Source organism: Zalophus californianus, chromosome 16, assembly GCF_009762305.2.
Source record: "Zalophus californianus isolate mZalCal1 chromosome 16, mZalCal1.pri.v2, whole genome shotgun sequence".
Taxonomy (NCBI): domain Eukaryota; kingdom Metazoa; phylum Chordata; class Mammalia; order Carnivora; family Otariidae; genus Zalophus; species Zalophus californianus.
In genome coordinates this window covers 62,513,787-62,538,745 of record NC_045610.1, presented here as the reverse complement: position 1 = coordinate 62,538,745, position 24,959 = coordinate 62,513,787, and the positions used below count along the sequence as shown (strand labels likewise).

Here is a 24,959-nt window from a genome sequence, read left to right as displayed (position 1 = left end):
CCTTTATCCCAGTCAGAAAACGGGACATTTCACCAGGGAGGAGAGATGGGGGCGGATAAGCCCATGGAAAGAGGGTCAGCACCGCGAGCCATCAGGGAACCCAAGTTAGACCCGTGATGTGGCATCAGCACAGGCCTGAAAACATGGCCATGTCAGATGCTGGTGAGGGTGCAGAAAAACCAGGTCACTCACTCGGCCGGTGGTAGTGTGAGTGGGTGTAGCCACTCTAGAAAACAGGTGGGCAGCTCCTAGAAAAGTAAACGTGAAACCACCGTACAACCCAGGGGCCGCACTCCTGGACAATTGCCCCGGAGAGATGGGGACACATTCACACAAAAACCTGTGCATGAATGTTCACTGTAGAGCGCTAGGAGGTGTGCTATACGGTCTGTGCAGGGCAGTATTTTTCAGCCCAACAAGGAAAACGTGTTGTTACGCACAACAGCCTGGACAAGTCTCGGGCAATTGGAGAATGGAGAAGCGGCCATTCGCAGAGGGCTACAGCCTGTCTGTTGACACAGCGTTCTCGAAAAGACAGATGGGCGGTTGCCGGTCAAGGAGGGCTGGGTGTGGCCACAAAGGCACCATGAAGGTTCCTTAGCTGGGGGTGACTTGCATTGGTTTTTCAAGATGTTATCATTGGAGGAACGGTGTAAAAGATAAACAGGATCTGTGTGTTATTTCTACTGCTGTGTGTTATTTCTACTGTTTTCTCAAAAAAAAAAGTTTAATTAAAAGAACCCAACAACAAAAAAATTAAAGCAAGCAGAATCTTAGCTCTTCATTAATATTCCTGCATTAATACAGATTAATCACTATGCATAAGTGCTATAGAGAGAAGATTTAAGAAATTCAAGGATCATGGTGGAACTTTTGATAATTTATTTTTATGTGTTTATTTACTTAATTATTTTAGAAGGAGAGAGGGCATGAGTGGGAGGGGCAGATAGGGAGAGAGACCACACGTCCTGCTTCAGCACCGCTGGCCCCCCAGCAGCCCTGGCCGCACCTCCAGCACAGCTCAAAATCTAGGGACAGCACCTGCACTTTGGTTTAAGTGTCTGTGTGCAGGATGTTTGGGATGTCTGAGACTGCTCAGCGGTGAAGGGTCCCGTCCTACAGAGTCTGAGTGAGGTGTGGAAAGAGGCTGGTCCCCGCTGCATGTATCTGGGCCTGTCGCTGCAGAAGGAGCTGCTCGCAGGGGGGCACACCCAGCAGCACAGGGCCTGCTCCCAACCCCACCCCAGGTGAGGCTCACAGAGTTCCTGTAAGGGCCCGGGAGTGGCCAGCAGCCGACCCTGCCCTGCGCTCTGTCTACCTCAGAGTGGTCAGTGGTCAGTAAGATCTATGTCACCGAATCAGTCTCCTTATTAAGAAATTATCGGGGCACCTGGGTGGTGCTTGGTAAGCCTCCAACTCTTGGTTTTGGCTCAGGTCGTGATCTCAGAGTCATGAGATCAAGCCCCACGTTGGGCTCTGCACTCAGCAGGGAGCCTGCTCGAGATTCTCCCTCTCCCTCTGCCCCTCGTGTCGACTTGAGCTACAGTCCAGGAAGAGCACCACCAGGGTAGCTGGGTGTCTGACCTTGTGAACAGATCATTGTAATTTGAATGCGTTAAGGGGGAAGCATTATCTGTGACAACTCTAACCCAGAGTGATTTCACGGGTGCTGCTGGGGTCAGGACCGTCCAGCATGGGGTCCACCCAGAATCCTGCACTGTGTGGGTACCCTCCCTCTTCCCCTTTCCTCCTGGAAGTTTCCCCCAGCCCGATCGGATGCAGGTCTCTGTTAGTTCCCTGCTGGATGTGCCAGCTTATGCCAGGTGAGATGTGGACCGGTGTGTGCGCGTGTGAGCTCACAGGGACTTTCTTTTGTTAAGTTCTGTTTTGTTGTTTCACAGATTATAGGTTGCCAAGTAAGGAGAGAGCCCCCCAACTCCACTGAGCGATACACACGGTGGATCAACCAGCTAGCATCGGACCAGCTTCTTACTCAGGTACCCCTACCCCAGTCTGGGAGCCCACCCAGGATGTCCTGAGAGCTGTTAGTCCCTGTGTTTGCCCGCCTCCTGGGTCTGGCCTGGGAAGGAGCCAGAAGCAGCAGGCAGGTGCAGAAGGCCTGGCTGGAGGCTGGGGTGGGAAAGAGGTGTCCAGGAAAGGCCCAAGTTTCTGGCAGGACTGGGGGCCATCCCCAAGGCAGGCTGCCTTGGAAGCAGGCGGTGTGAGGGAGGGAGCTGAGATGTGCCTTCTGGGTGGGACTGGCCCAGAAACCACCCGTGAGGCTGGTGTGACCTGGAGAGGAAGCGGGACTAGGTGCTCTGGTCCCGGCTTTAGGTTTGCCAGGAGCTGGAGTCCCTGGAGTTAGCTTCTGTAATTGAACCTGCTTCCCTGGCTTTTAAACTCGACACACACAAACACACACACACTCTATTCACATACACACAGACAAACTCTATTCCCTCACACACACACACAAACACACAAACTCTGTTCCCACACACACGTACACAAGCTATATTCCCTCACACATAAACACACACACACACACACAGAAAGTGCTTGTGCATTTGCATTTACTTGTCACATTTTGAGAAGATGAAGATTCCTTGAATGGCCTTTTATAGATACCAGTGGTTAAAGGCACAGAGAAGCTGATTTGTTTTCCAACTCCTCCTAAAGCTGAATAGGCAGGAGAATAGCCAGCATGTGGGCCCTGCGTAGCCTGCACACTCCCCTCATGGGACGTGGAGCCTTGAGGTGGGAGCACATGGACGTTTGCGGGGTCAGGGGCAGGTGGTGCTGCTCCTTCCTGCCCCTGCCGGGCAGTGGCCAGCAGAATCGCACCAGGTCCCTGCTGCCTCTAGTGGCTTCCCAGCTAGAGCAGAGAATGCCTGGGTCTGGTTGTGAGCATCATTACATGTGCGGAGAAGCACACAGTCTGTGGGCCTTGCTTCTCCGGGCCCTTCCCTCCGTAGAGGGCCTGTGCAGTTCACGATTCTGGGATGTGCTGCCTTTTTACAGACACTTTGTCAGGACACGCACTTGTGTTTGCTTTTTACGTTTTTCTTAACCAAGATCACAGCTGATTCAGTGAAGAGCTAGTAAGAGCTTTCATATTCCTAACTGGGGAATTAAAATTTCATAATCAGTGTGAAAGCTTCTGGCCTCCAGTTGGCCCAGAGGTCCGCCTGATTTGGGGCACCCAGAGGCTCCTTGGACAGGGCCAGGCTCAGCCCAGCACCAGCGAGGGTTTGGAAACACTCAGCTCTGTGAATATGGGAGCACTGGCAGCTGTGTGGAGTCGGACTTCTGCCTGTGTGTTTGGTTCTCTGGTAGAATGTGAGTCATGCAGGGACTATGTAACCAAACACTGAGGGTGTAATTTAAATGCAGTGGGCACTTTTAGAGCCAGAAATTCGAGTTCTGAGTCGAGAGCTAACAAGACTTAACTATTAAGCATCATAGAAATAATTAAGGCAGGGTCCTCTTAAATAGTGTTTTTCTTTATCAAGTTAGGAGAAATTAAAGTCTGAAGTTTTTCAAAATAAACTGAAAGAAGCTGGTGTTATTTAATCCACGTATCAGCTGCCACAGGGGCAGAAACCATCACCGCCGTGTTAATAAGGTGAACAGACCACCAACTGAGGTCTATGTTCATCCTATAAGCTGATCTCATTTGTGAAGTGGGGAGCAGCATGATTTGATATTTGGTGCCCACTTTATGCCTTTAGTGAGGCACTGTTCCCTAGGGACCTGCATCTCATGAATCAGGGAGACCAAAGAGGGGGCAAGGCCGGTCCCTCCCTGCCCGCCGCCCCAGGGTTCTGGCAGTGAGGGCTGGAGGGGAGCAGAGGCAGCTGGCCCCTCAGGTTGAGGGCTCAGGCTACACTGCTGATCAGCAGCAGGCCTGGTGAGGAGTGCTGGTGTCATAATCCCGCCAAGGCCCCCTCCTGGTCCACACTGCAGTGGGTGCCCAGGGCCAGTCACACCTGAGAGGCCAGTGGCCTCCATCAACTGCATTACCTCAGTTTTGTTCATAGAATTCAGGGGTTTAAGCACGAAATCCAGACTCATTCTTTGACTCACTCATTTGAAGATATTTGGCAACACAAAGTAAGGGTCACCTTTGGCCAATTTAGAAGACTGTGTGCATGTGAGCAGCATCGGCAGCAAGACTATTAGAACTTACCTGCTTGTGTAAAAAGACCAAGTTTCACACTCATCTACCTCAGCGTGTCTTTCCCTTGAAAATTTGTCCTTCAGAGCAATGATTTTATCCAATTCTAGCCAGCACTCATGACGCTTAAAAACTTACATAAAGTGAAACAGACTAGTCTGTACTGTTTCTTCATCTTCTCATTTAAAGGGAGCATCGTAAAGCATGTCTGTAGTACAGATCCACATAAACTGACAATTTTCAGCATGGTAGAGAAGTGGTTCCTTAGCACATTTCTCTAAAACATACTATGGAGAGAGGAAACTTTTTATTAATGTCTGTTTCTCTATTAAACCCAGAAGCCACAGATCTTGGATTTAACATCAAAGTTTATTCTTGTTGCTATGTGGGTGTTAAAATGTCAGAATACTGGAACATTTGTTATCTGTCTAAAGATAGTCTTCCAACAAATTAGAAATAAGGATAATAAACCACAGGAATCTGGAAATGAGTCATACAAACTCTGCTCTTCTTCTCTGAGAAGAATTCGTATCACTTCCTGGTAAGATACCACTAATGAGGTCTGAATTTCATTAAATGCTTCTTTCTTCTTTTAACTCCAAGGCTTTTCCTTTCTGAATAAAAACTGAGCTCATTTTAAGTCTATAATCCATACTTTTTGTCTTTTTGAGAACCAAAAGCATCTAAAAGGATCTGTCTGTAAGCGTATGTTCCTCCTGTGCCTTTCTCGAGGGCAGACTCTGCTCAGGACCAAGCGGCCAGAGCCCATGGGCTTTGTTTCTGGGTGTATGTTCCCATAGGCACTGAAAGGCACTACACAGAATTTATTTTTGCAAAGTGCACTTTCCGTTGGTGGCAAAACAAGGGGAGAGACAAAAGCAAACCCCCAGGTCCCCAGAACAGCATCATGGGCCCACAAGCCTCGCCTGGGAACCCCTTCTTTTTGACAAAGTTCTAAGAAACTGGATTATGTGATTTTTCAGTTGGTGATATATCAGAACCAGGAGACAAAATCGAAAGGGAATCAGAGTGACAGCCAGGAGCTTCTGGGACTTACTGCAGCAGCGCCTCCCCCCACCCCGTGCGCCACCCCCACCCCCTTACCTAAGTGCACCTCCCCCGTGCGCGTGCCCCCTTACCTGTATGCTCACCTCCCCCGTGTGCGCGCCCCCTTACCTAAGTGCACCTCCCCCGTGCGCGTGCCCCCTTACCTGTATGCTCACCTCCCCCGTGTGCGCGCCCCCTTACCTAAGTGCACCTCCCCTGTGCGCGCTGCCCCCTTACCTGTATGCTCACCTCCCCCGTGTGCGCGCCCCCTTACCTAAGTGCACCTCCCCTGTGCGCGCCGCCCCCTTACCTGTATGCTCACCTCCCCCGTGTGCGCGCCCCCTTACGTAAGTGCACCTGCCCCGTGCGCGTGCCCCTCCTGTGGTCGTTCCTCACCGGTCCTGGTGAATTTGCTGGCGCACCCGGCGCCATCCGGCGAGGAGTCCGCGGAGGGGAGCTGGGAAGCCCGGCTCGGCGGAGGGGAGGGGGCCTGGGTCGGGCCGAGGACTCCGCGTGGAGCGCCAGGTGCGCACTTGTGGCTCTGGCATCTCCGGGAGGAAGGGCTCGTCCCGCGTCCGGGTCCGGCTCGGCGGTCCCGTGTTCCACCTCCTGGTGCGCGCAACCCGCGCGCCCTCTGCCGGGGCCTGTGCCGGAGCTTCAGTGATCCGCAGTTCACCTACCCCGCGGGTTAATGTAGAAAATAGTAATGGGAGTGTTCCGCCTCTTGGATCTATTGCATTTGCTTCCAAGAATTCTAAGGTGTTGGGGGCTACATCTGCCATTTTCTGTACTTCATTTAATCGTAGACCCTACGACTGGGGGAGAGATGAAGGGGAGATACTAGCCTGTTCCAGGAATAAGTCATCTAAGACTTGAAGCCAAAGCTGCACTCCTTACCAGTCAGACTAGGGACTGGCAAACTGTGGCTCAGAGGCTGCCCCTTTTTGTAAGTAAAGTTTTATTGGCACACGGCCTTGCCTATTTGTTTATGGATGGCCGAGGCTGATTTTGCACAGGGGGGTGGAGTTGAGTGCCTGTGACACAGAGGCTGTGGCCAGGAAGCCTGAAATATTAGTATCTGGCCCTTTAGAAAAAAAGCTTCCTACCCTGAGTTACGCAGCAGTGTGGTTGATTTGCCAGCTCCTGGCTGTAACGTCAGGGGCATTTGTCCGCGTTCTGCGTGCCAGCGAGCGGCCTGTGTCACCAAGGAACCACCCAGACCCTGAGCTCTCGGGTAGGTAGACAGCATCAGCACCACTTCCCACAAGGGGAGCTAGAGGCCTTGCAGCCAGCGGGGAGCTGTGCATGAAAGCGGTGTCGGGCTTGCTTTCACCACCTTGGCATCCGGCCCTTACACTTGTCTTCAAACAGTAATAATTTCTTAGAACGTTTTAGATGTGTGCCCTTCTTGTGAGGCATGCTCTCTCTTTCACAAGAAACAGGCCCAGTGGCTTGCATGGCTGGTTTATTCTGTTTTCCTCCTCTTGCCTGGAGCAGTGGCTCCGTCCCGCAGAATGCCAGTCAGCAGGTGAGGTCAGGGGTGTGCATGTGCGGCCTGTTCCCAGGGCCCTGCACCTTGGGAGCCACGGAGCGGGGACACGGCAGTGGCCACTGCCCAACATGGCTGGCCTCCTGCCGTCTTCGCTGCTTGGGTGCTGGCCTTTGTAACCCCCGGGAGTCTGCTGCAGTAGTCTGTGACTTGTGTTCAAGTTGTATGGCGGGGTGGGTGGAAATATTTCCTAAAAAAAACTCTTCCTCGAAATTTTAAGATTTCATTACCTCCTCCCACCCCTCATTTGGCCTTTAAAGAAAAACAAGTTTACTTGGCAAACCTGTTTCTCTTCGTGTGCTTGACATTAAGCTATTTTAATGATGTGGCTGGCCGAGTCTTCCTGGGGTCAGCAGATAAGTGTGGTCACCTGCCATCCTGTTCTCTGGCACCTGACCCCATGGTAACTGCAGCTAAGGCAAGAGCACGTTAGTCATTCCAGAACTGTAAAAAGGATAATCCCGATGGAAGAGGAAAAACCATAGCAGGTGTCTGTTGTGAGCCGTTTGAATGACTTAAGGAGATAGCCTGCAGTAGCCAGCTTCTGCTTCCCTCCAGGGGTAGACGGATCCACCCTGGCAAACGGTCTTCCCTCCAGAAGAAACAGAAACGTGCCTGTTAGAAGCCCCGTCCGCGGGTCTGTGGTGTTCGTTCTTGTCCTGGGCCTTCTCCTTGTTAAGAAGCTTGTTGCGTATCAGCTGTGTGTGTGGAATGGCCCTTTGCTATTTGTGGAGGGAAAGAATGAACGTGAACCGTTTCACGAGGAGTTGGGTGTCCAGTCTGGAGAGTTAGGCAGACAGGGGCCTTGAAATAAATGGGGAGACTCTCCTCGTAGCTCGTTTGCTGTTGCGTGGTCAGACCGCTCAGATCGGGTGGAAAGCTGGCATCCTGTGTTCCCAAGTGTATCTGAGCATTCGCTGAGCATGGAAGCCAAGAAAAAGTGCAGTGTCTCAGGTGTCGGTTGCAGGAGACCCCGGAGTCTTTGACAAGTAAGGAATGGCTGTTGGAAGCAAGACCAAATAAGAGTTCGATGAGCCAATTTGTCCTTTGAATTTTGAGAACAAATGGCTTGTTCTGAAATGTACCTTCTTTACACTTTCTGTTCCATTTTTGTTCTTTTGTTCCATTGTTCTCTCAGAAGGGGACGAGAGGTTGCGGAGAAGAGCTTGTGTCAGGCTCGCCTGGTGTGGCCCCGAGCCCCAGACACCCTCCATGGATACGAGGGCCCCTTGCAGGCTCCCAGCGAGAACAGGTCGGTTTCCATGAGTCTGCCCTGCTCGCGGCTCCCCGGCCCCTGGGAGCCAGTGCGTCCTGGGTGTGCAGCCCGCAGACCCCAAGAGCCGCACAGAGCCGTCAGACTGGAGAGACTGGTGCCCAGCACAGGCTCGCTTTGTTAGTGTCTTCCGTACTTCCCTCCCAGCCGCTAGCGGCTCGGTGCCCAGAGTTCACGGGAGCTCCACACACGCACGCTTCCTGGCTCTGACCTACCGCTGTGGCATGCTGAGTGTTGTTGGTTTTTCTTTTTTTTTTTAAACGACACAGATTTGGTCATGTACAGTTCTGGGGGTCAGGAGTCTGATATCAAGGTGTGGGCAGGGCTGGTTCCTCCTGTGTCCTCTGTTTCCAGCCTCCTGAGCTGTCACTGCCGTTGGCTTGTGGCCGCTTCACTCTGACCTGTTTCGATGGTCCCCTCTCCTTTTCTCTCTCTTTAAAGGAATTTTATTAAATTGTGGTCAAACATACATGATACAGCTTGTCACTTCAGAAATTTCACAGTTCAGTGGCCCTACCAGGGACTGTCCCAGCCCAACGCTAACTCCCCATTAGCCTTCCCCAGCCCCCGTAACCTAGCCTGCTTTCCCTCGCTACGAATTTTCCTCTTCCAGATATTTCACATTAAGTGCGATCATACAGTATCTGTCCTTGTGTGTCTGACTTTTGTAACATAACGTTTTCAGGTTCATCCATGTTATAAAGTGTCAGATTCCTGTTCTTTTTATAGCTGAATGTTATTCATTCCTTGTACGAACGTACTGTCTGCCCCACATTGTGCTTATCCGATTGTATTGTGGTAGTCACTGGGTTACTTCCACCTTCTGGCTGTTGCGAACGTTGCCCCGCATTGTCTGTCTGAGTCCCTGTTTCAGTTCCCGTGGGCAGACCCAGGAGTGGAATCACAGGCTCGTGTGACAATTCCATGTTTAACGTTTGAGGAACTTCTGAGCTGTTTTCCACAGCAGCTGCACCATTTTACATTCCCACCAACAAAGTATGAGGCTTGCTATTCCTTTACTTCTTGACAACACTTGCCGTTTTCTGGTTTGTTTTTCTAGTTGCCATGCGAATGGGTGTGAAGTGCTAGCTCATGGTTTGATTTGCATTTCTCTAATGCTTAGTGACATGGAGCATCTTTTCATGTGCTTCTGGGCCATCGGTGTATCTTCTTTAGGAAATGTGTTTTTGAGTCTTTTGCCCATTTTTTAAGTTGGGTATTTGTCATTGAATTCCAGGCACTCTTTGTATATTGTGGATGTTAGGCTTTTATCAGATGTGTGGTTTGCAGATATTTTCTTTCATACTGTGAGGCATTTTTTTCACTCCATAGTGTCCTTTGAAGCAGAAAAGGTTTTAATTTTGATGAAGTCCAATTTATATAGATTTTTTCTTGGGTTGTGTGTGCTTTTGGTGTCACATCAAGAAACCCTTGCCTAATCCAAAATCACAAAATATTTCCTTCTAAGAGTGTTATAGTTTCAGCTCTTACATTTGGATCTTTACACCATTTTGAGTTAATTTTTGTAGATGGTATTAGGGAAAGGTCCAGCTTTATCCTTTGCATGTGAACGTTCAGCTCTCCCAACACTGACTGGTCTTGGCACCCTTGCTGAAAATCAGTGGACCGTTTGCAAGGGTCTGTTTCTAGGCTCTGTTTTGTTCCACTTGTCTTCGATCTGTCTGTGTGGCAACACCACGCTGTTCTGATTACCGTAGCTTTGTGGTAAGTTTTAAAGCTTACTCCATGGGAACTTATTTCATGGAAGTGTGAGTCCTCCAACCGTGTCCTTGCTTTTCAAGATTGTTCTGGCTACTTTGGGTCCCTTTACATTCCATGAGTTTTATGGTGGGTGTTTTCTTTCCTACAGAAAAGAAAAATGTTTAATGATTTAGCATAAATATATTAGATGAAAACAGTTGTGACTTAGACAAAGCTGTGTCTTCTAGACTCTCTCATGTTGGGGAAGGCCTTCTGACCTGGCTTTTAAGTTCTGCCTCTAATTGATTTTTTTAAAATCTCCAGTCCCAGGGAGTTCATCATAAAAAGTGCTTGGTGAAGAATTGCATTTAGTTCACTGGGAGCTGACGTTGGGAGGAGAGGAACTTGAGAGGCAGCCCACAGTCCCTGTACCTGTGTGCGGGCGCTGAGTCAGAGCCCCCTTCCTCAGAAGGGCACAACCCGGCCACAGCAAGGAACACCCTGAAACTTCCCCAGAAGTGATGAAGACCTAACTCAGGCTGAGTTGTTTTTGGACAGGATGTCAGTTCCTGGGAGAGGTGACAGTGGGGGGGGGGGTGTGCAGCCCCAGATACAGGAGCCCCTTGGTCTGCCTATGCCCCCCCAAAGCTTGTAATGTGAGGAGGGCCCAAGAGTGATGGGCAGGATGAAGGGCATCTCTCTCTTTGTCCCTTTCAGAGATAAATATTACAAAACCCTTGAGAGACAGCTGTCTCGTTCAATAGGACTGGGGATGCAAGGGGTCATTAAGGGGGAGAAGACGTGATGCTTTAAGAAATGCCTGGAAAGACGCAGCCCTGAAAAATTGCAGGTGTTCTGCCCTCCGCAGTTACGTGGAACCTGAAATGACCCGTGTCAGTGAGGTGTTAAGGAGATCTCTTTGTGTTGCTGGAGGTCGTGCGGTGTGTGAACTGTGGGAAATTTGTTCGGCTGGGCTTTGCTGCAGGTTCAGAGAAAACATTCCTTCCTCCCTCCCCAAAGGGAAGTTGGAAAGGTGAATTTGAAGGTCAAAGCACAGAGCAGAGGCAGCCATTATGCAGAGGACAGGAGAAACTAAGGCCTGAGTGGGAGAACCCCGGGCAGGACCCCTGAGCTCCCCCTGCTCACTTCCTTCTTGTTCTGGGCACATGCGTTGGAAGGGACCCCGATGACCCCAGAGAGGCAGCTCATACCCACCCGTGCTCTCTGCTGTTCATCCCCCTGTGCACGTGCACACGCTGCGGCTCATACCTGCGTGTGTGCGCACGCGCTCTGCAGCTCGTACCCACGCGTGCGCCCCCCGTGCACGTGCACGCTCTGCAGCTCGTACCCACGCGTGCGCCCCCCCGCTCATCCCCCCGTGCACGTGCACGCGCTGCGGCTCATACCTGCATATGTGCACGCGCTCTGCAGCTCGTACCCACGCGTGCGCCCCGCTGCTCATCCCCCCGTGCGCGTGCACGTGCTGCGGCTCATACCTGCGTGTGTATGCGCACGCTCTGCAGCTCGTACCCACGCGTGCACCCCGCTGCTCATTCCCTCGTGCAAGTGCACGCGCTGCAGCTCATATGTGCATATGTGTGCGCGCGCTCTGCAACTCGTACCCACGCGTGCTCCCTGCTGCTCATCCCCCCGTGCACGCGCTGTGGCTCATACGCGCGTGTGTGTGCACATCCTCTGCAGCTCGTACCCACGAGTACGCCCTGCTGCTCATCCCGCCGTGCACGCGCTGCGGCTCATACCTGCGTGTGTGTGTGCGTGCGCTCACTCTGGGGCTTGTACCTGCATGTGTGTGCCAAGCACCAGCAGGTTGTTTCCCTCCGGGTCAGCCCCTCTGCACCTTCCTGGCCAACAGGGGCTGTTCCTGCGGCTCATCCACCCGTTCGTTGAACGTTCTTGGGATGCGGTGTCAGGGCAGAGTGCAGGACGGATGCGTCCTGCTGGCTGTGGGGCGTGTGTTTGCCAGGACTGAAGGTGAACCACGAGGATGCTCTGGGAGGTGCTGAGAACAAGGAACAGGGCCCAGCTCACTGCCCACTTCACAGGTGACCTGGGGGTGGGCAGGGGTCTGGGCCGGATGTGGGCTATGCCACTAGACCCACAGGGCAGCACGAGGCTGCCCGAAGGCTGTGTGCCCAAACGGGAAGCCTGAGCCGTGCATCCTCAGCAGTCTCTCCTTTGCTGGATGGAGCATTTTCTTGCTTTATCCTCCTGACTAACTCAGTCTCCAGGGCTCTGGGCTCCAGGGGACAATGATGAGCATGTCCCTGAGTGAAGACTCCCATCAGTCACCCGAGCCTTCTCTTCTTGGACTAATGAGGACTTGGGATCTTCCGGCCTACCTGAAATTTTATAAATGCATATTATCCCATTCATTTGGGAGCAAGATTTCAAACCCTGGTGTTCATCTTTTCATCCATGGAGGAATATCATGTTAAAACATAAGTACTGTGTGCCCATTTCCCATCGCTTGGGGTGGCTGTCTTCCCCCCGGCCCTGCACAGCTGGCTGTCAGGGGAGAGCCAGACCCACTGCTGTGGCAGGATTACCAGACGGGGGTGCTACCCATTCATCCACCAACTCTCCCAAACAACCCCCTGAGGCTGGCGCTGTCCCTCATCCCGACAACATGCCTAGGCAGCTCCATGCAGCTTTTGGACTCCCCAAATGGCCCAGCAATCAACAGTGCAGCCTGGAGTCCCACCCAGAGGGAATACCAACACCCAGGGCCTCCCCACCCTGACCCAGGGTACCTTCTCAGAGGTCATGCCACATGGGGACTCTGAGGAAAGGCCACCACGTGCATGTGGGCTCTCAGTATTAGCCTGCCAGGGAAGGCCCTCCCTTAATGGGTCCTTGGTGTGACTGCTGTGTAGACCACCACCTTGGGCAAGCTGCCACTCTGAACCCTCCCTCCTTGTCTGCAAAACAGCGTAACCACCCCTGCCTGTCATGGCTGCAGTGCCCTGGTGCCTGGAAGGCCAGCCGTCCATCCTGGAAAGGGCGTACCTGCCCTTGGGAAGAATACTGCCCTGGAGTCCCTGCACCTGTGTGGGCCTCTGGGAAGGGCCCTGGTTGGGGCAGGAAGCAGGCCAGCAGACAACCCAGAATGTCGAGATACCTGGAAATTGGGCCACTGTGGGGTCTTCAGTACACTCTCCACTCGGCCACACAGGAGAGACCTGAGACTGCCCCAGGAGCACAGGCGTGCTCAAGGAAGACGTGAGAGCCTCACAGAAAGTAAAACCTGGAGCAAAGCCCCACAACATACACACAGACCCATCGCCTGAGCTGTGGGAGCACAACCCTGACGTGTCACTGGGTGGCTGAGCCACGCTCCGTGTGCCACCCTCCCTCAGGGGAAGAAAAGCCATCAGTAGAATCTGCCACCGAGTGGGCACAGTTGGTGGACGAAGCCGACCCCAAGGCAACTACTTTTCTGTAAATATCTTCAAGAACCAAGGGAAACAGTGTTTCAGAATTTAAAGGGAAGTATGGTGAGAATGACATACAGGTGGAATCTCAACAAAGGTAGAAGTTATTTTAAAACAAAAGGAAATTCTAGAGTTGGAAAGTACATACTTGTAACTGAAACAAAAAGCTCATTGGAGGGGCCCAACCCCCTACGTGAGATTGGAGGCAACGGCAGGTGCAGCCACGGGGGCTTTCTGACCCGACTGTGATGCATCTGAAATACTCTTTCTCTGGGTGGACAGGTGATTGAGGCTGCCGGCACGTCAGCATCCAGAACTTAACTTGGAAATAATTGCTAGTTTCTCCATCTGAGTCTGTCTGGACTTGGTGGTTGAACACCAGACACCTGCCAACCTGGCCTGCAGGGGAGTGAACCCCTGAGGGGAGTGCAGCAGGGGTAGAGGGGCTCCCTCAGCAGTGGTGAGGTGTTGTGCATGCAGCAGGGGTAGAGGTGGGTAGAGCTGGGGGCTCGGGCAGGGTCTGGAGGTAGCCCCGCAGGAGGCAGGGCTTGGGAGCCCTGCTGCCCCCCTCATGCCAGGCTCGCTGCCCCACCATCAGCCCCCCTGCTGGCGGAGTCACCCCTGCACCCCTGGGGCCAAGCCTCGTTCTTCCTGGGCCTGCTTTACCACCTGGTGGATGAGACACCTGAGACACCAGGGGCTGAATTGTGAGAAAATGTGGGAGCTGTGCATTCATTAGCAAATTTCCCTGCTCCTGCCTCGTCTTGGAGAGCAGTGCCAGGTCCCAGTAGGATGTGTGGCTCAGAACCACAGACCGGCCCTGAGAGGTGAAGGCCGGGCCACTGGCACAGTGTTCCCCACATACGGCCAGACTCACATCTCCACGAAGGGCCGAGAGCAGTGTCTGAGCTCAGAACCTTGGAGTTTGCTGTAAGCACGAAGTAGAAAGTGGTTTTTACCTCACACCAAATTAGTTCATGTTGTAATGTGTCAAGCTTGCTTGAATGGGGCAGGAAAACACCTAAAGATTCCTCCAATGTGCAGAGCAGATTTTAGAACTAAGGCTGGTAACTCTCATGTTATCATGAGCACTTACATTTTCTGGGTAAAAAAATGAAGGGCTGTCATTAAGAAATTTTTAGGATATTCTTGTCACCCAGATGCCCCTGCGACCCCCAGCACCTTTGTCCCTCGTTAGTTACTGTGGAGCTGCAGTGCCGGCAGGGGCGGGGAGGAGCCAGCTGGCCCTGAGCATCAGGAGCGGCCCCATCGACTGTGGCAAAGACCTGATTGTGGCTGGGAAGAGCCGATCCTGGGTCCCCTGTGGTGGGTGAAAGCCCCTGAAACGCATATGGGATCCCAGCATTTGGAGAGGCATTTTCACCAGGACCCCCTTCTCTCTTACGCAGCCCCCCGAAAAGGCTCACACCCACCCGGCCCATGCACGTCTGAATTAGCTGAGTCTCATTCCCCTGCGGGTGTGCACACTCACACTCCCTGTCCCTCTCCTCCTAGACACACACACACTCCGATGTACGCTCCCTGCCATGACACAGGGCAGAGGTCGCCTCCAGGCCACAGTGCCTGGAGCCGGCCTGGCATGGCCACCTCTGCTTGCTGCACACACGGACAGGCCCCCCAGTGCATGCATGTGGCACATGAGCCCTCTGCGGCTGTCTCCTCTGCAGACTGTGTGAGGGGGGCGACCCAGAAGAACTCACGGGCCTGGGAGCCCAGAGGGGACTTTGCCCACACGAAGGGTCTGAGGCTCGGAGACACATGGTGCTCCAGCTCCAAGGAGAAGCTGCTCCTATGGAATGAGGACCCTGCCCCCACAATCCGGGAAGCAGTGAGGTGTGGGCCAGTCTCTTCATGGGCACCACGCCATCCACGACTCATACCCCAGTACATCTCAGGCCATCTCCGGCCTGTGCCACATGCATCCTGCAGCCAAAGCATGCGATAGCCTGGCCACTCAGACAGCCGGGTTGGCAGAGACATTCTGAAGTCTGAACCACCATTGTCTTGAACTCACGTCCTCCAGTGAAAGTAGGGATGTTTGGTTTGGCTGAGACGTTTCTGGGAATCAGCCGAGTGGGGCTGCTGAACCTGCCCCTCGGTGCGCCCACAAACAGCCTCTGGTGGTCATTGGCCTTCACCCCTTTGGCTCTGCTTCCAGAGGGCGAATAAACACAAGGGCCTGGTCTGGGGCGTTGGGTCCACGGAGGACCAAACCATCTGAGGCACGGCTGGCAGAGCTGAGCGCCCTGAACCTCCTCTCCTACAGCAGCTGTGCGGGGTGGCCCTGCTCTCCGTGGGACGGCTTCCTGGGTGGTCCCTGTGAGCCTCGGGCTGTGGTCATGGCAGGCCCAGCATGGCCACACGGGGCAGGGATGGCCTCTGAGCCCTCCTGGTTTAGAGACCGGTCTGTCCTCCCGGGAGCCTGAGTCCAGAAGCTGGCAGGTGGACCGCACACCACGCGGGAGTGTTTGCGTCAGTGGCTGGCTGCAAGCGTCTCGCACCTGGGCCGTGCTTGGGAATTGTGCTCTGGGACTCGTGTGCAGGAGGCCAGGACCTAGCCAGCAGGGGGCAGAGAGAGGTCTGAGAGCATGTGGGGGGCGTGTGGAGAGGTGGAGGAGGTCAGACGCGAGAACGCTGTGTCAGGCCCTGGAGGCTATCTGGTGGGTGCATCCAGGGAGGCCGCGGCCTGTGTGGATGGAGGGATGGAGTGATGCCCAGGGCCTGCTCGGCCATCCGGGGGTTAGTGGCCCACGGGACCCGTGAGGAGCGATGAGTCCAAGGTGTTGCTTTTCAGCAGCTCAGACATCTTAGCACACTCCAGAAGGTTCCCTGAGAAAGGACTGCCACACCCCCAGAGCCTCGGCCCCATCCTGGGCAACGGTGAGCCCACCCGCATCCGCGCCAGCGCCTGGTGTCCTGGGTTCCTCTTCGTTTCCGCCACAGAGTGTGTCGGAGCCTCTACCCTCGCACCTCTGTGGGGTGTCTGCGCAAGCCCCTCACTTAGCATTGCTCTTTCGCCTTTTTACTGAGTTGTGAGAGTTCTTTCAAACTCCGGAAACATGTCCCTCACTAGATGTGTGTGCCTGACACATTGTGAGTGCTTCCTCTTAGTGCCTGGTTGGTCCCTTCATGTTCTTGTCTCATCATTCAAAGAGGTGACATTTTCAGTTTTGATGAAATGCAATCTATTAATATTTCCTTTTTATTTTGCAAATTTTTGCTCTGTTTTATAAAAGTTGGCTATTCTCCATTTGCAAGCATTTTTCTATGTATGTCTTCTAGAAGCTTTATAATTCTAGTTCTTACGTTTAGATCCATCATCCACTTTGAGGTAAATTTTGTATGTGCTGTGAGGTAAGGGTTGGCCTGTTGGCCTTAAATCCTGGGGCCTCACTAAACCTTCTGTGTAGAGTCCAGCTTTTGCGAATACTCTTCCACCCATGTGTCTGTTGTCCTGTCGTGATTCCAAACCAGAGACTGGTTCTCAGGCTTTCACCCGCAAACAAGATGTTGGTCCTTAGCAGCTTGAATAAATTCCTTTCTGTTCTTGGTGTTCTGAGAGGTTGTACCTTGATTGGGTGTTGGATTTTGTCAGATGCTTTTTCTGTATCTATTAAAATGATCATATGATTTTTTTCCTGATTTTCAAACGTTAAACCAAACTTGAATGTGTAGGATAAACACCACGCGGTCGAGAAGTGTGTGTGTGTCTAGGCTGGATTGTTAATTATCTGTGAAGGACCCGTGCATCTCTGTCCACAAGAGACATTGCTCTGTGGTTTACTTGTGATATTTTTGTCTGGTTTTGGCATCAAGTTAATGCTGACCTTTTAAGATGGGTTGAAATATTCTCCCTCTCCTTTATTTTATGAAGGAGTTTATGTGAGATTGGTGTTCTTTTTTTCTTTAATGGTTGGTAGAATGCACCAACGATAATTTTAAATTATGAATTCCAGTGTTTAATTGATAGGGAGATGTTTGGATTTCTATTCTTAATTGGCATCTCTCAAGGGATTTGTCCATTTGATCTGAGTCATTGAACTTACTGGCATAAACGTGTTAATAATCCTCTTTCTCCCTTATTAATGTCTGTGGCTGACATTCAGCCCATTCTGCTGGGGGCCTGGGCTCTCTTTGCTGCCAAATGCCCTCCCTTTCTCCAGAAGTGACCGATGTCCCCAATCGGCCTTTGCTATGCATTTCCTTATTCCACGGGTCTGCATCACTAAAGAACGGATTGGATTGCTTTGCAGACAGACACTTAGTTCTAGCCAATAGAAGTATAACATGAGCCATAAATGCAAGGCAAAATATAGTTTGAAGTTTTTTAGTAGTTATATTAAAAAGGTATGAAGAAGTAGATGAATTTAATTATAATAATAAATTTTATTTAATCTAATGTACACAAAATTCTTTCAACATGTGATCAATAGAAAAATATCAACGAGATAACATTCTTTTTTCATACCAAGTCTTCAGAATCCAGCGTGTATGTTATACTCACTGCATGTCCAGCAGGCCCAGCTCAGGCACCCGTAGCCCACGTGCTTGGGGACCGGGCCTCAGGTATTCAGCTGCAGTTAACCTACCAGAAAATGCCTCTGGATTTTTGCTAAGTAGGAGTTGAAAACAGGAAGTTCAGGTTTTGCTTTGTAAAAGTTCCCAAATAGCAATATGAAACCGTTTTTTTCTGACAGTCAGGGAAGTAATGGAGCATATTTGTGGGGACTGATGTTTTGGGTTTGCTAGAAAATGCTGGTGTTCGGAGGCCCTTCTATGGTGTCTGGGGTTGGGGAGCCCCTGGATTCCAGGACCCTCGAAGCCCCTCCCAAAGTACCGAAACCCTGATAGGCAGAAAGCAAGGCACGTAGTCCCTGACAAACCACCTCGGGGTGTTGGTCCAACCGCAGGCCCCATTGATCCGATTTCTGTCTCTAGAGATTAGAATTCCTGTCTTTAGGATTTTGTGTAGACGGAGGCTGCCTTCCTTCAGTCAGTGAAAGCCGCCAGTCTCCACGTTGTACCTGAGCTGCTGGGGAGAGGCCCCCTGCGCTCTGTTCTACGGTGTCTGTCACCCGTGTCGAATAACACTGGGGTTGCTTCCAGTTCTGTCTGTTGTGCATAAAGCTGCTTTGAAGGTTCACAGACAGGTTTTGTGTGGACATAGGTTTTTATTTTCCCGGGACACCCGGGCTGGGGTGGCTGGCTGTGTGGAAAGTCTGAGCAGCTACTCCGCTGTTTGCAAGCTGGGTGTGTGTTCACTGTCCCCTCCCCGGTCTGAGATTTCATTCAGTGGTGTCAGTCTTTGATTTTAGCATTCGTGAGGCTGTACTGTGTCTCGTTACAGTCAAATTTCCCTGCCCCTGGCATCCACGTCACTCGACGCCAGTAGCACTCACCCCAGGTGTAGGACTACCAAGCCTGCCTGAACATTTCCAGACATCCCCCTGGAAATGTTACCTTATGTGGAAAAGGGGTCTTTGCAGCTGGGACTGAGGGTCTTGTGACAGGGGACTATCCTGGATGGTGCAGGCAGGCCCGAACAGGGAGGCAGAGACGGGGCCCAGACCACATGAGGAAGAGGTGGAAAGGGGCCAGAGCGGAAGCACGCGGGGCGCACAGGTGTTGTGAAGATGGAAGTCCTCCCCAGACCAACCCACCCGAACGTCAATACAACCCCAGTCAGAATCACAGCAGGCTTTGTAGTAACTGACCAACTCGTTCCAAAATTTGTTGGAAATGTAGAGATTTAGAACAGCCAGAATGCATCTGGGCAAGAGCGCAGTTAGAGGCCAGCAGTACCCGACTCCGAGGCAGTGAGGGTTGGCACAAGGACAGACGCACAGACCGCTGATCTTTCATGGACGTGCTCAGAAGAGGAGACGGTGCGGGGACGTCCGCATGTCCACGTGCAGTAAAACTGAACCTGAAAAACCTCACACCACTGATAAAAGGTTAATTCAGCATGGATCCTAGAACTAAATGTGAAACTTAAACCTGTAAAACTTATGGAAGAGGACAGAAAAAAGTCTTTGTGACCTTGGGTCAGGCAGGAAGCCGTGGGGTAAGACACACCAGAATCACAGTCCCTGAGAACAGTGGGGCAGTTGGGCTTCATCAGCCTCACGGACGCCCGTGAAAGATGAGCCAGGAGACCAGGAGGCGTGTTTGCAAATCACATCCAATAATTGCCTCATGCCTGGAGTGGGAGAGCTCCGTGGAGCTTTACGGAGTCTAAGAAAACAAACATCCCAGTAAAAGGGGGACCGGTGACTGGAACAGGTGCTTCATCAGGTTAGATGTCTGGATGGCAAATTAGTGCAGCCTCATTAGTCGTTAGAAAGATGTGAAGTGCACAGTGAGACACACACCTGTTAGCACGTCTGAAATGAAAAGGACCACGGTACCCAGTGTTCCTTGGGACGTGGCCAGCCAGAGCGCGGAAAGAACCATGTGGACGTGCTTTGTAGACGCTCCTGTGCACCTGCCCTTACCACCAACCCCCTCAGGGCTGCTCACCCCAGAGAAATGAAAGCGCCGTCCGCACAGAGACCGCGCGCTCTGGGCCCTGCAGGCCCATCAGCCGGCGCGTGGAAGAGCAAGTGTGGTTTTACTGAGCGCAGGAAACCGGAGGAGGAGGAGCACGTGCTGTGTGGCCCTGTTTGTGTAGAATTCTAGGAAATGCAGGCCAGCATTTGTGACAGTTGCCTGGGGTGGAGGTGGGGAGGTGGCCAGGGCACAAGGAACATGGCAGGTGTGGCTAGCTCAGAACCCTGAGTGTGGCGTGTGGCCCAGGGGTGCACACGTAGGTGGAGTTTATCGAACTGTATAAATACGTACGGCTTGTCGCATGGCATCCTTCAGTAAAACTAAAAAAGTCCCATAACCACAGGGAGATGTCAGTGGGCAGCCCGATGCACGGGCTGGAGCTTGGGGGCAGTTAGAGGTCTGGGGTGGCCCCTGGAGCAGAGCTGTGAGCACCCCCCACTGGAGATGAAGTGTGTACCTCTTATGGTGGCATGTTTGTGTCCCCCAGATTCAGCATGATGGAGTTGGGGGACCTTTGGGAGGTCATGGGGGTGAGGCCCCTGTGATGGGACCGGTGAGTGCCCTTGTCAGACGAGACCCCAGAGCTCACAGAAGAAGGCGGCTCCCTGCAAGCAGGAGGCTCCCTGAGCGCGTCTGCTGTGCCGGCCCCCGTCTGTGGGGCATGCTGTGCCCGTGCCCACAGAGACGGTGCCGATGAGCGGGGCCCATGTGTATCAACCACACAAAATGCTGAGTCTCAAAGCCTGGGAGCCAAGCGTATGTTGGTCGTTAAAATCAGTGGACGTCAGTGGTGCACATCCTGGTCGTTCGATAAGGAGATCTGGTCTGGGTAGCACCTTGGGCCTTCCTGTGGCCCCTGGGCTTGGAGGTGTGGGGGTCCTGGGTGAGCAGGCAGGAGACTGACCAGGTCCCAGTGTGGGGACCCCAGCCCCTGGGGCTCCTCATACCTGACCTGGCTTCTCACAGGGGCCCTGCCTGCCGAGGGTCTGCATGGGAGGCCACTCTGCTGGTGACTGAGGTTGTTCCTTGCTGGGCCTGCCCTTGAGGCTGCCTGCCCGGGGCTAGTGAGAATCGGGGTGTGCGCATGCGTACGGTGCAGAGATTATCGGGGTGGAAGGTCCTGCCTGTTTATGCCTGGGGTTGGGAGAGGCAGGGGTGTTTGGGTCTCCCTTCCTGCGTGCTGCCACCCTTCTCCCCCTTCCCTGCCTCAGTCTGACCCGGACCATCAGTGCAGGAGTCGTAATGGCTAAGGGGGGGCTGGTCCCATCTGTCATCTTCCCAAATCCCTCCCACCCCCAGAATGTCGAGGGAAAGAGCCCTGCTTCCTGGTGTCTGCAGCACTGACCCCAGAGAAGCTGGGAGGCCCCTCTGCCCCTCACTGGGCTAGCCTGGCAGAACCAGCCCCCGAGTCCTGCTGACTGGCCAATGCGGGGCGTGGCGTGGCTGAATCAGGGGTGGGGCTGGGCAGTCTGCCCTGGCCACTCAGGCACGCCGCGAGTGCTGGGAACAGCCCAGACTGGCCATCCGTGGAGGAAAGGCTGGTTTTCTTCCAAGACCATTTTGGTCAAGGCTTCCTGTAATGAGTCTCAGGAAACTTTAGAGGCAGGATATGCTCATGAAGCCTAGGTCACCTCCCTGTGCTGCAGAACCGGGCACCAAAGGGAGACCCAGCCGACGGCCTCTGCTAGCTTCTTGCTCACACACGCTGGGTCCTGGGGGACAAGGAGGGGACACCGGTGCTGAGGGAGTGGTCACTGGCCCTCCTTGGCTCCCACGGTTCCCTGTACACTCCACACAACATCAAATTAAAACACGGGATTCGTTCACTGTCTACAGGGAACTGAAGACGGGTGAGCTCTAAAAGGCTGTTGCCTCAAGCTCTGTCCTGCTGGCCCGCCTGCCGCCTGACCTCTGGTCTCCCACGGGCTGCGTGGCGGGTCAGCAGTGCCTGGAACGGTGCCCGTGTGCGCACCCTCATGCCCGCTCTGGCCTCGTTTCTTCACAAGTTGCCCAAGAGAAAATTCCACGAGTGGGTTTCTCCCGTCCCCTGTGGCCAGCATCGTCCCCACAGAGAGACGTGAGCAGGGGGCACGGGGGCGGGGAGCTGGAGCCTCGAGGCACCGAGAACCGCAGGCGGGTCCCTCCACACTGGCCCGTCTCGCCTGTTGGGTCTTCACGTTGGGCCAAACGGCGGAGGTGTGCAGGGACTGCAGCTACTCCACTGTGTGTGCCTCTGGGTTTGTTTTGTAAACAGATGCCCTCTCCCAGGTGTCATTAAGCCTGGAAAAAACATTTAAAAGTGAGAACATTTAGTTGTCCAAAAGTTAACATACTATAAAATTGACTGTTTTTCCCTTTGCGGTATACAGTTCTGAGTCTTACCGCATGTGCACAGATTTGTGTAACCACCCCAACCTGGCTCGTTTTGTGTAAAATGGCGATAAATGTCTGGATGTGTGCTTCCCTGGACTAGCACTCTGCACGCCCCTCGTCCCCAGGAAAATGCAAATTCTGAACCTGTCAGACAGGCAGGCAGCCACTGATGTCTCCCACGAAGAGGAACCCCAGTGACCTACGTGATGGACGTGTAGTTCCCAAGAATTGCTACAGCCCTCCATGGTGGAGTGGACGTGTGTGGGCTGAAGTGAGGGGTCTCAGACCATGGAGGCTCAAGGCAAACATAGGTGACCCCGTCCTCAACAGTCACCGTGTAAGCGAGCTCACACGGCTGAGGCAGCTGCCGGGGAAACAGTATTGAAGCAGAAGCGTGGGAGAGAGGGACTGTGCTCTCCGGCCACGTGTGAGGAGGCAGGCCTGTCCTCAGTGGCAGTGAGTCACTGGACTACTGAGACCACATCCAGATCCAGTGGACGCTTGGACAACATGGGGTTTCAGGGTGGCGACCCTCTGCAGAAAAATCCATGGATGACATTTGACTCCCCAAAAACTTAACTGCTAATAGCCTACTGTTGACCAGAAGCCTTATCAGTAGCACGACGTCAATTAACACATATATTACATACTGTATTCCTCCAATAAAAGAAGCCAGAGAAAAGAACGTGTTACTGAGAAAATCTTAAGGAAAATACATCTATGACACCGTCTTGTCTTTATTTTTCAAGCCCACGTGTAAGTTCACACCGTGTCGTGCATTACAGCTGTGCTCTCAGAACTTGAAGAAATGCTTCCCAGGCACGTCGGGAGGAGGGACTCATTCCCACTTTGCTCTGAGCTTGCAGCATTACGTCCGCCAGCTTCCAGGCGCCGGGTCCTGTGACGCTCTCATAGCCACGCAATGGGGGAGAAACCGTCCGAGATTCTGGATCCAGCTTGGAACTGAGTATCTGGCATGTTCTCATGGACATCACATGCTCATGCCCTGCTCATGACCTGCCACTGGCCTGAGTCCAGATTTTATCATTTAGAAGGAATAAACCAAGAAAGGAAATGCCTGGGTGTGGAGCCCCTGGGCCCAGCTCTCCACCAGCCAGGCTTGTTGACACGTAACATCTATCACCATTTGTTTTCATTAGGGAGACAGGGCTCCCTCTCCACCCTCTGGGCCTCAAGGAGGTGCCGGCACAGCCCACTGTCACTCAGACAGAAACCCCTGGGTCCCACGGACGGGACCAGGGCCTGTCCCAGGTAGGGCGACCCGCTTGGTGGGGAGACCTCTGTGGGTGCCGTCACTGCACACATAGGACCTTCTAAGTCCTGTCGTCCTGAAGCAGGGGGCAGGAGTATTCTAGGGTGTGACTTGAGATGCTCAAGATAAAGGAAGTCCCTGAAGAAGGAGCAACTGGAGGTCAGGGAAGACCGTGGGAGGGGAGATCCAGGGAGGACATCCCGTACCTGTGTGTGCCCAGCATGGAGATGCCGCCCCCGAGGAAACCCTAACGGAAGTGTGAGGACTGCGGGTGGCAGAGAGGCTCGTGGTTTGTGTGCACACACCCTGGTACACATTCTGCAATGTTTTCCCCAAGGTAAAAAGCCTGGAAGGGAGCACACCACAAATGTAAGAGTTTATTTATCTGGGTGGTACAATTAGGGATGGTTTTAGTTTTTTCTGCATGATGTTCTGTATTTTGTATCAGTGAACGTGTATCAATCTTGTACACAGAAAACATTTTCAGAAAGCAAAATTAATGATTCCATTCATAAAACTTTGAGTGTCTTCTTTATAAACCAAAGAAATTGCATTGATTATAAAACTAAATATATAGTTACATGTATTTTTCTCAAATTTTTTTCCTAAAAATGTTTTCTCAAGGTGGAGCTACCTTTTTCTCCGACTATAATCTTGCTTTTTTGTTGATGTTTAAGAAATCCAGAAAATACAGAAAATAAATCCTGTATGATCTCAGCAGTCATTGGCAGCTGGTAAATTTCCTCCATACAGTTACATGTTCTGTGGAATCACTCCCAATGTTCTAACTGAAGCGCGGAAACCTCACTTAGGGTGGGGTAGAGGCCGGCAGGGGGAGCTCTGTGCCCAGCACTGGTTATCAATTACAGACCCACCGGGAAGAGAGGCACCTTACAGGTGGGTCCAGCTTCAGTAACCCCGCTCCTGGACGGAAGGTTTCCTGCTGCCCCGGCAACAGCCCAGCCAATGAGAGAGGGCCACAGCCCAGCCAATGGAGACGGCCACAGCCCAGCCAATGGAAGACGGCCACAGCCCAGCCAATGGGAGACGGCCACAGCCCAGCCAATGAGAAGCCACTATACTTCCAGCTCCCAGCTTACTCCAATGGCCTTTCTGTTTACAACAACCCCCCCCCCGCCCCTCCCACACCCTATAAGAAGGGCCTCCTCCGCGTCCCCTCCGGCCGTGCCCGTGGTTGTGGGGCTACAGTGTGTCGTTGGTCGGGGCTCTCCGCTAATCTTCTGCCGGTGCATCAGTAACAGTGTTACTGTTAAGGCGCACACGGTCCGCTTGCTAAGAGCCCTTCGGTTTTAGCTCCTGCCTCGGGCCCTGGTTTTGACGTGTGCGCGGCACTGGGGGGTGTTTTGTTTCGTTTCTTAGGGAGGGAGGGAGAGTCCTGAGCGGGCTCCAGGCGCAGTGCGGGCCCCGCGGCGGGCGCGGTACAGGCGCTGAGCCCCGGCGCCCTGTTGGCATCGTGGTTTTCGCCGACGTTCGTAAGCCGCAGAGTTCACCCTGCGAGACGTACAAGTCATTGTTTTTAGCGG

At 52.9% G+C, this 24,959-nt stretch overlaps 1 protein-coding gene across 17 annotated transcripts in view; it reads left to right on the top strand.

The window, feature by feature from the left end:
* Positions 1-24,959, top strand: part of B3GNTL1 (UDP-GlcNAc:betaGal beta-1,3-N-acetylglucosaminyltransferase like 1) — a 111,899-nt gene that overhangs the window by 48,854 nt on the left and 38,086 nt on the right. For 10 of the 17 annotated variants that reach the window (XR_003525316.2, XR_003525318.2, XR_003525317.2 and 7 more), the window contains 2 exons: positions 1,902-1,997; positions 7,912-8,025. The exons of 1 other annotated variant lie outside the window; for it this stretch is intronic. Coding sequence is in view for 9 of the 16 variants with exons in the window: in XM_027626132.1 (XP_027481933.1) it covers positions 1,902-1,997; positions 7,912-8,025 (210 nt within the window). In the remaining 7 variants the exon portion in view is untranslated. 6 more of the 17 variants (XM_027626135.2, XM_027626133.2, XM_027626141.2 and 3 more) reach the window with 5 other exon arrangements.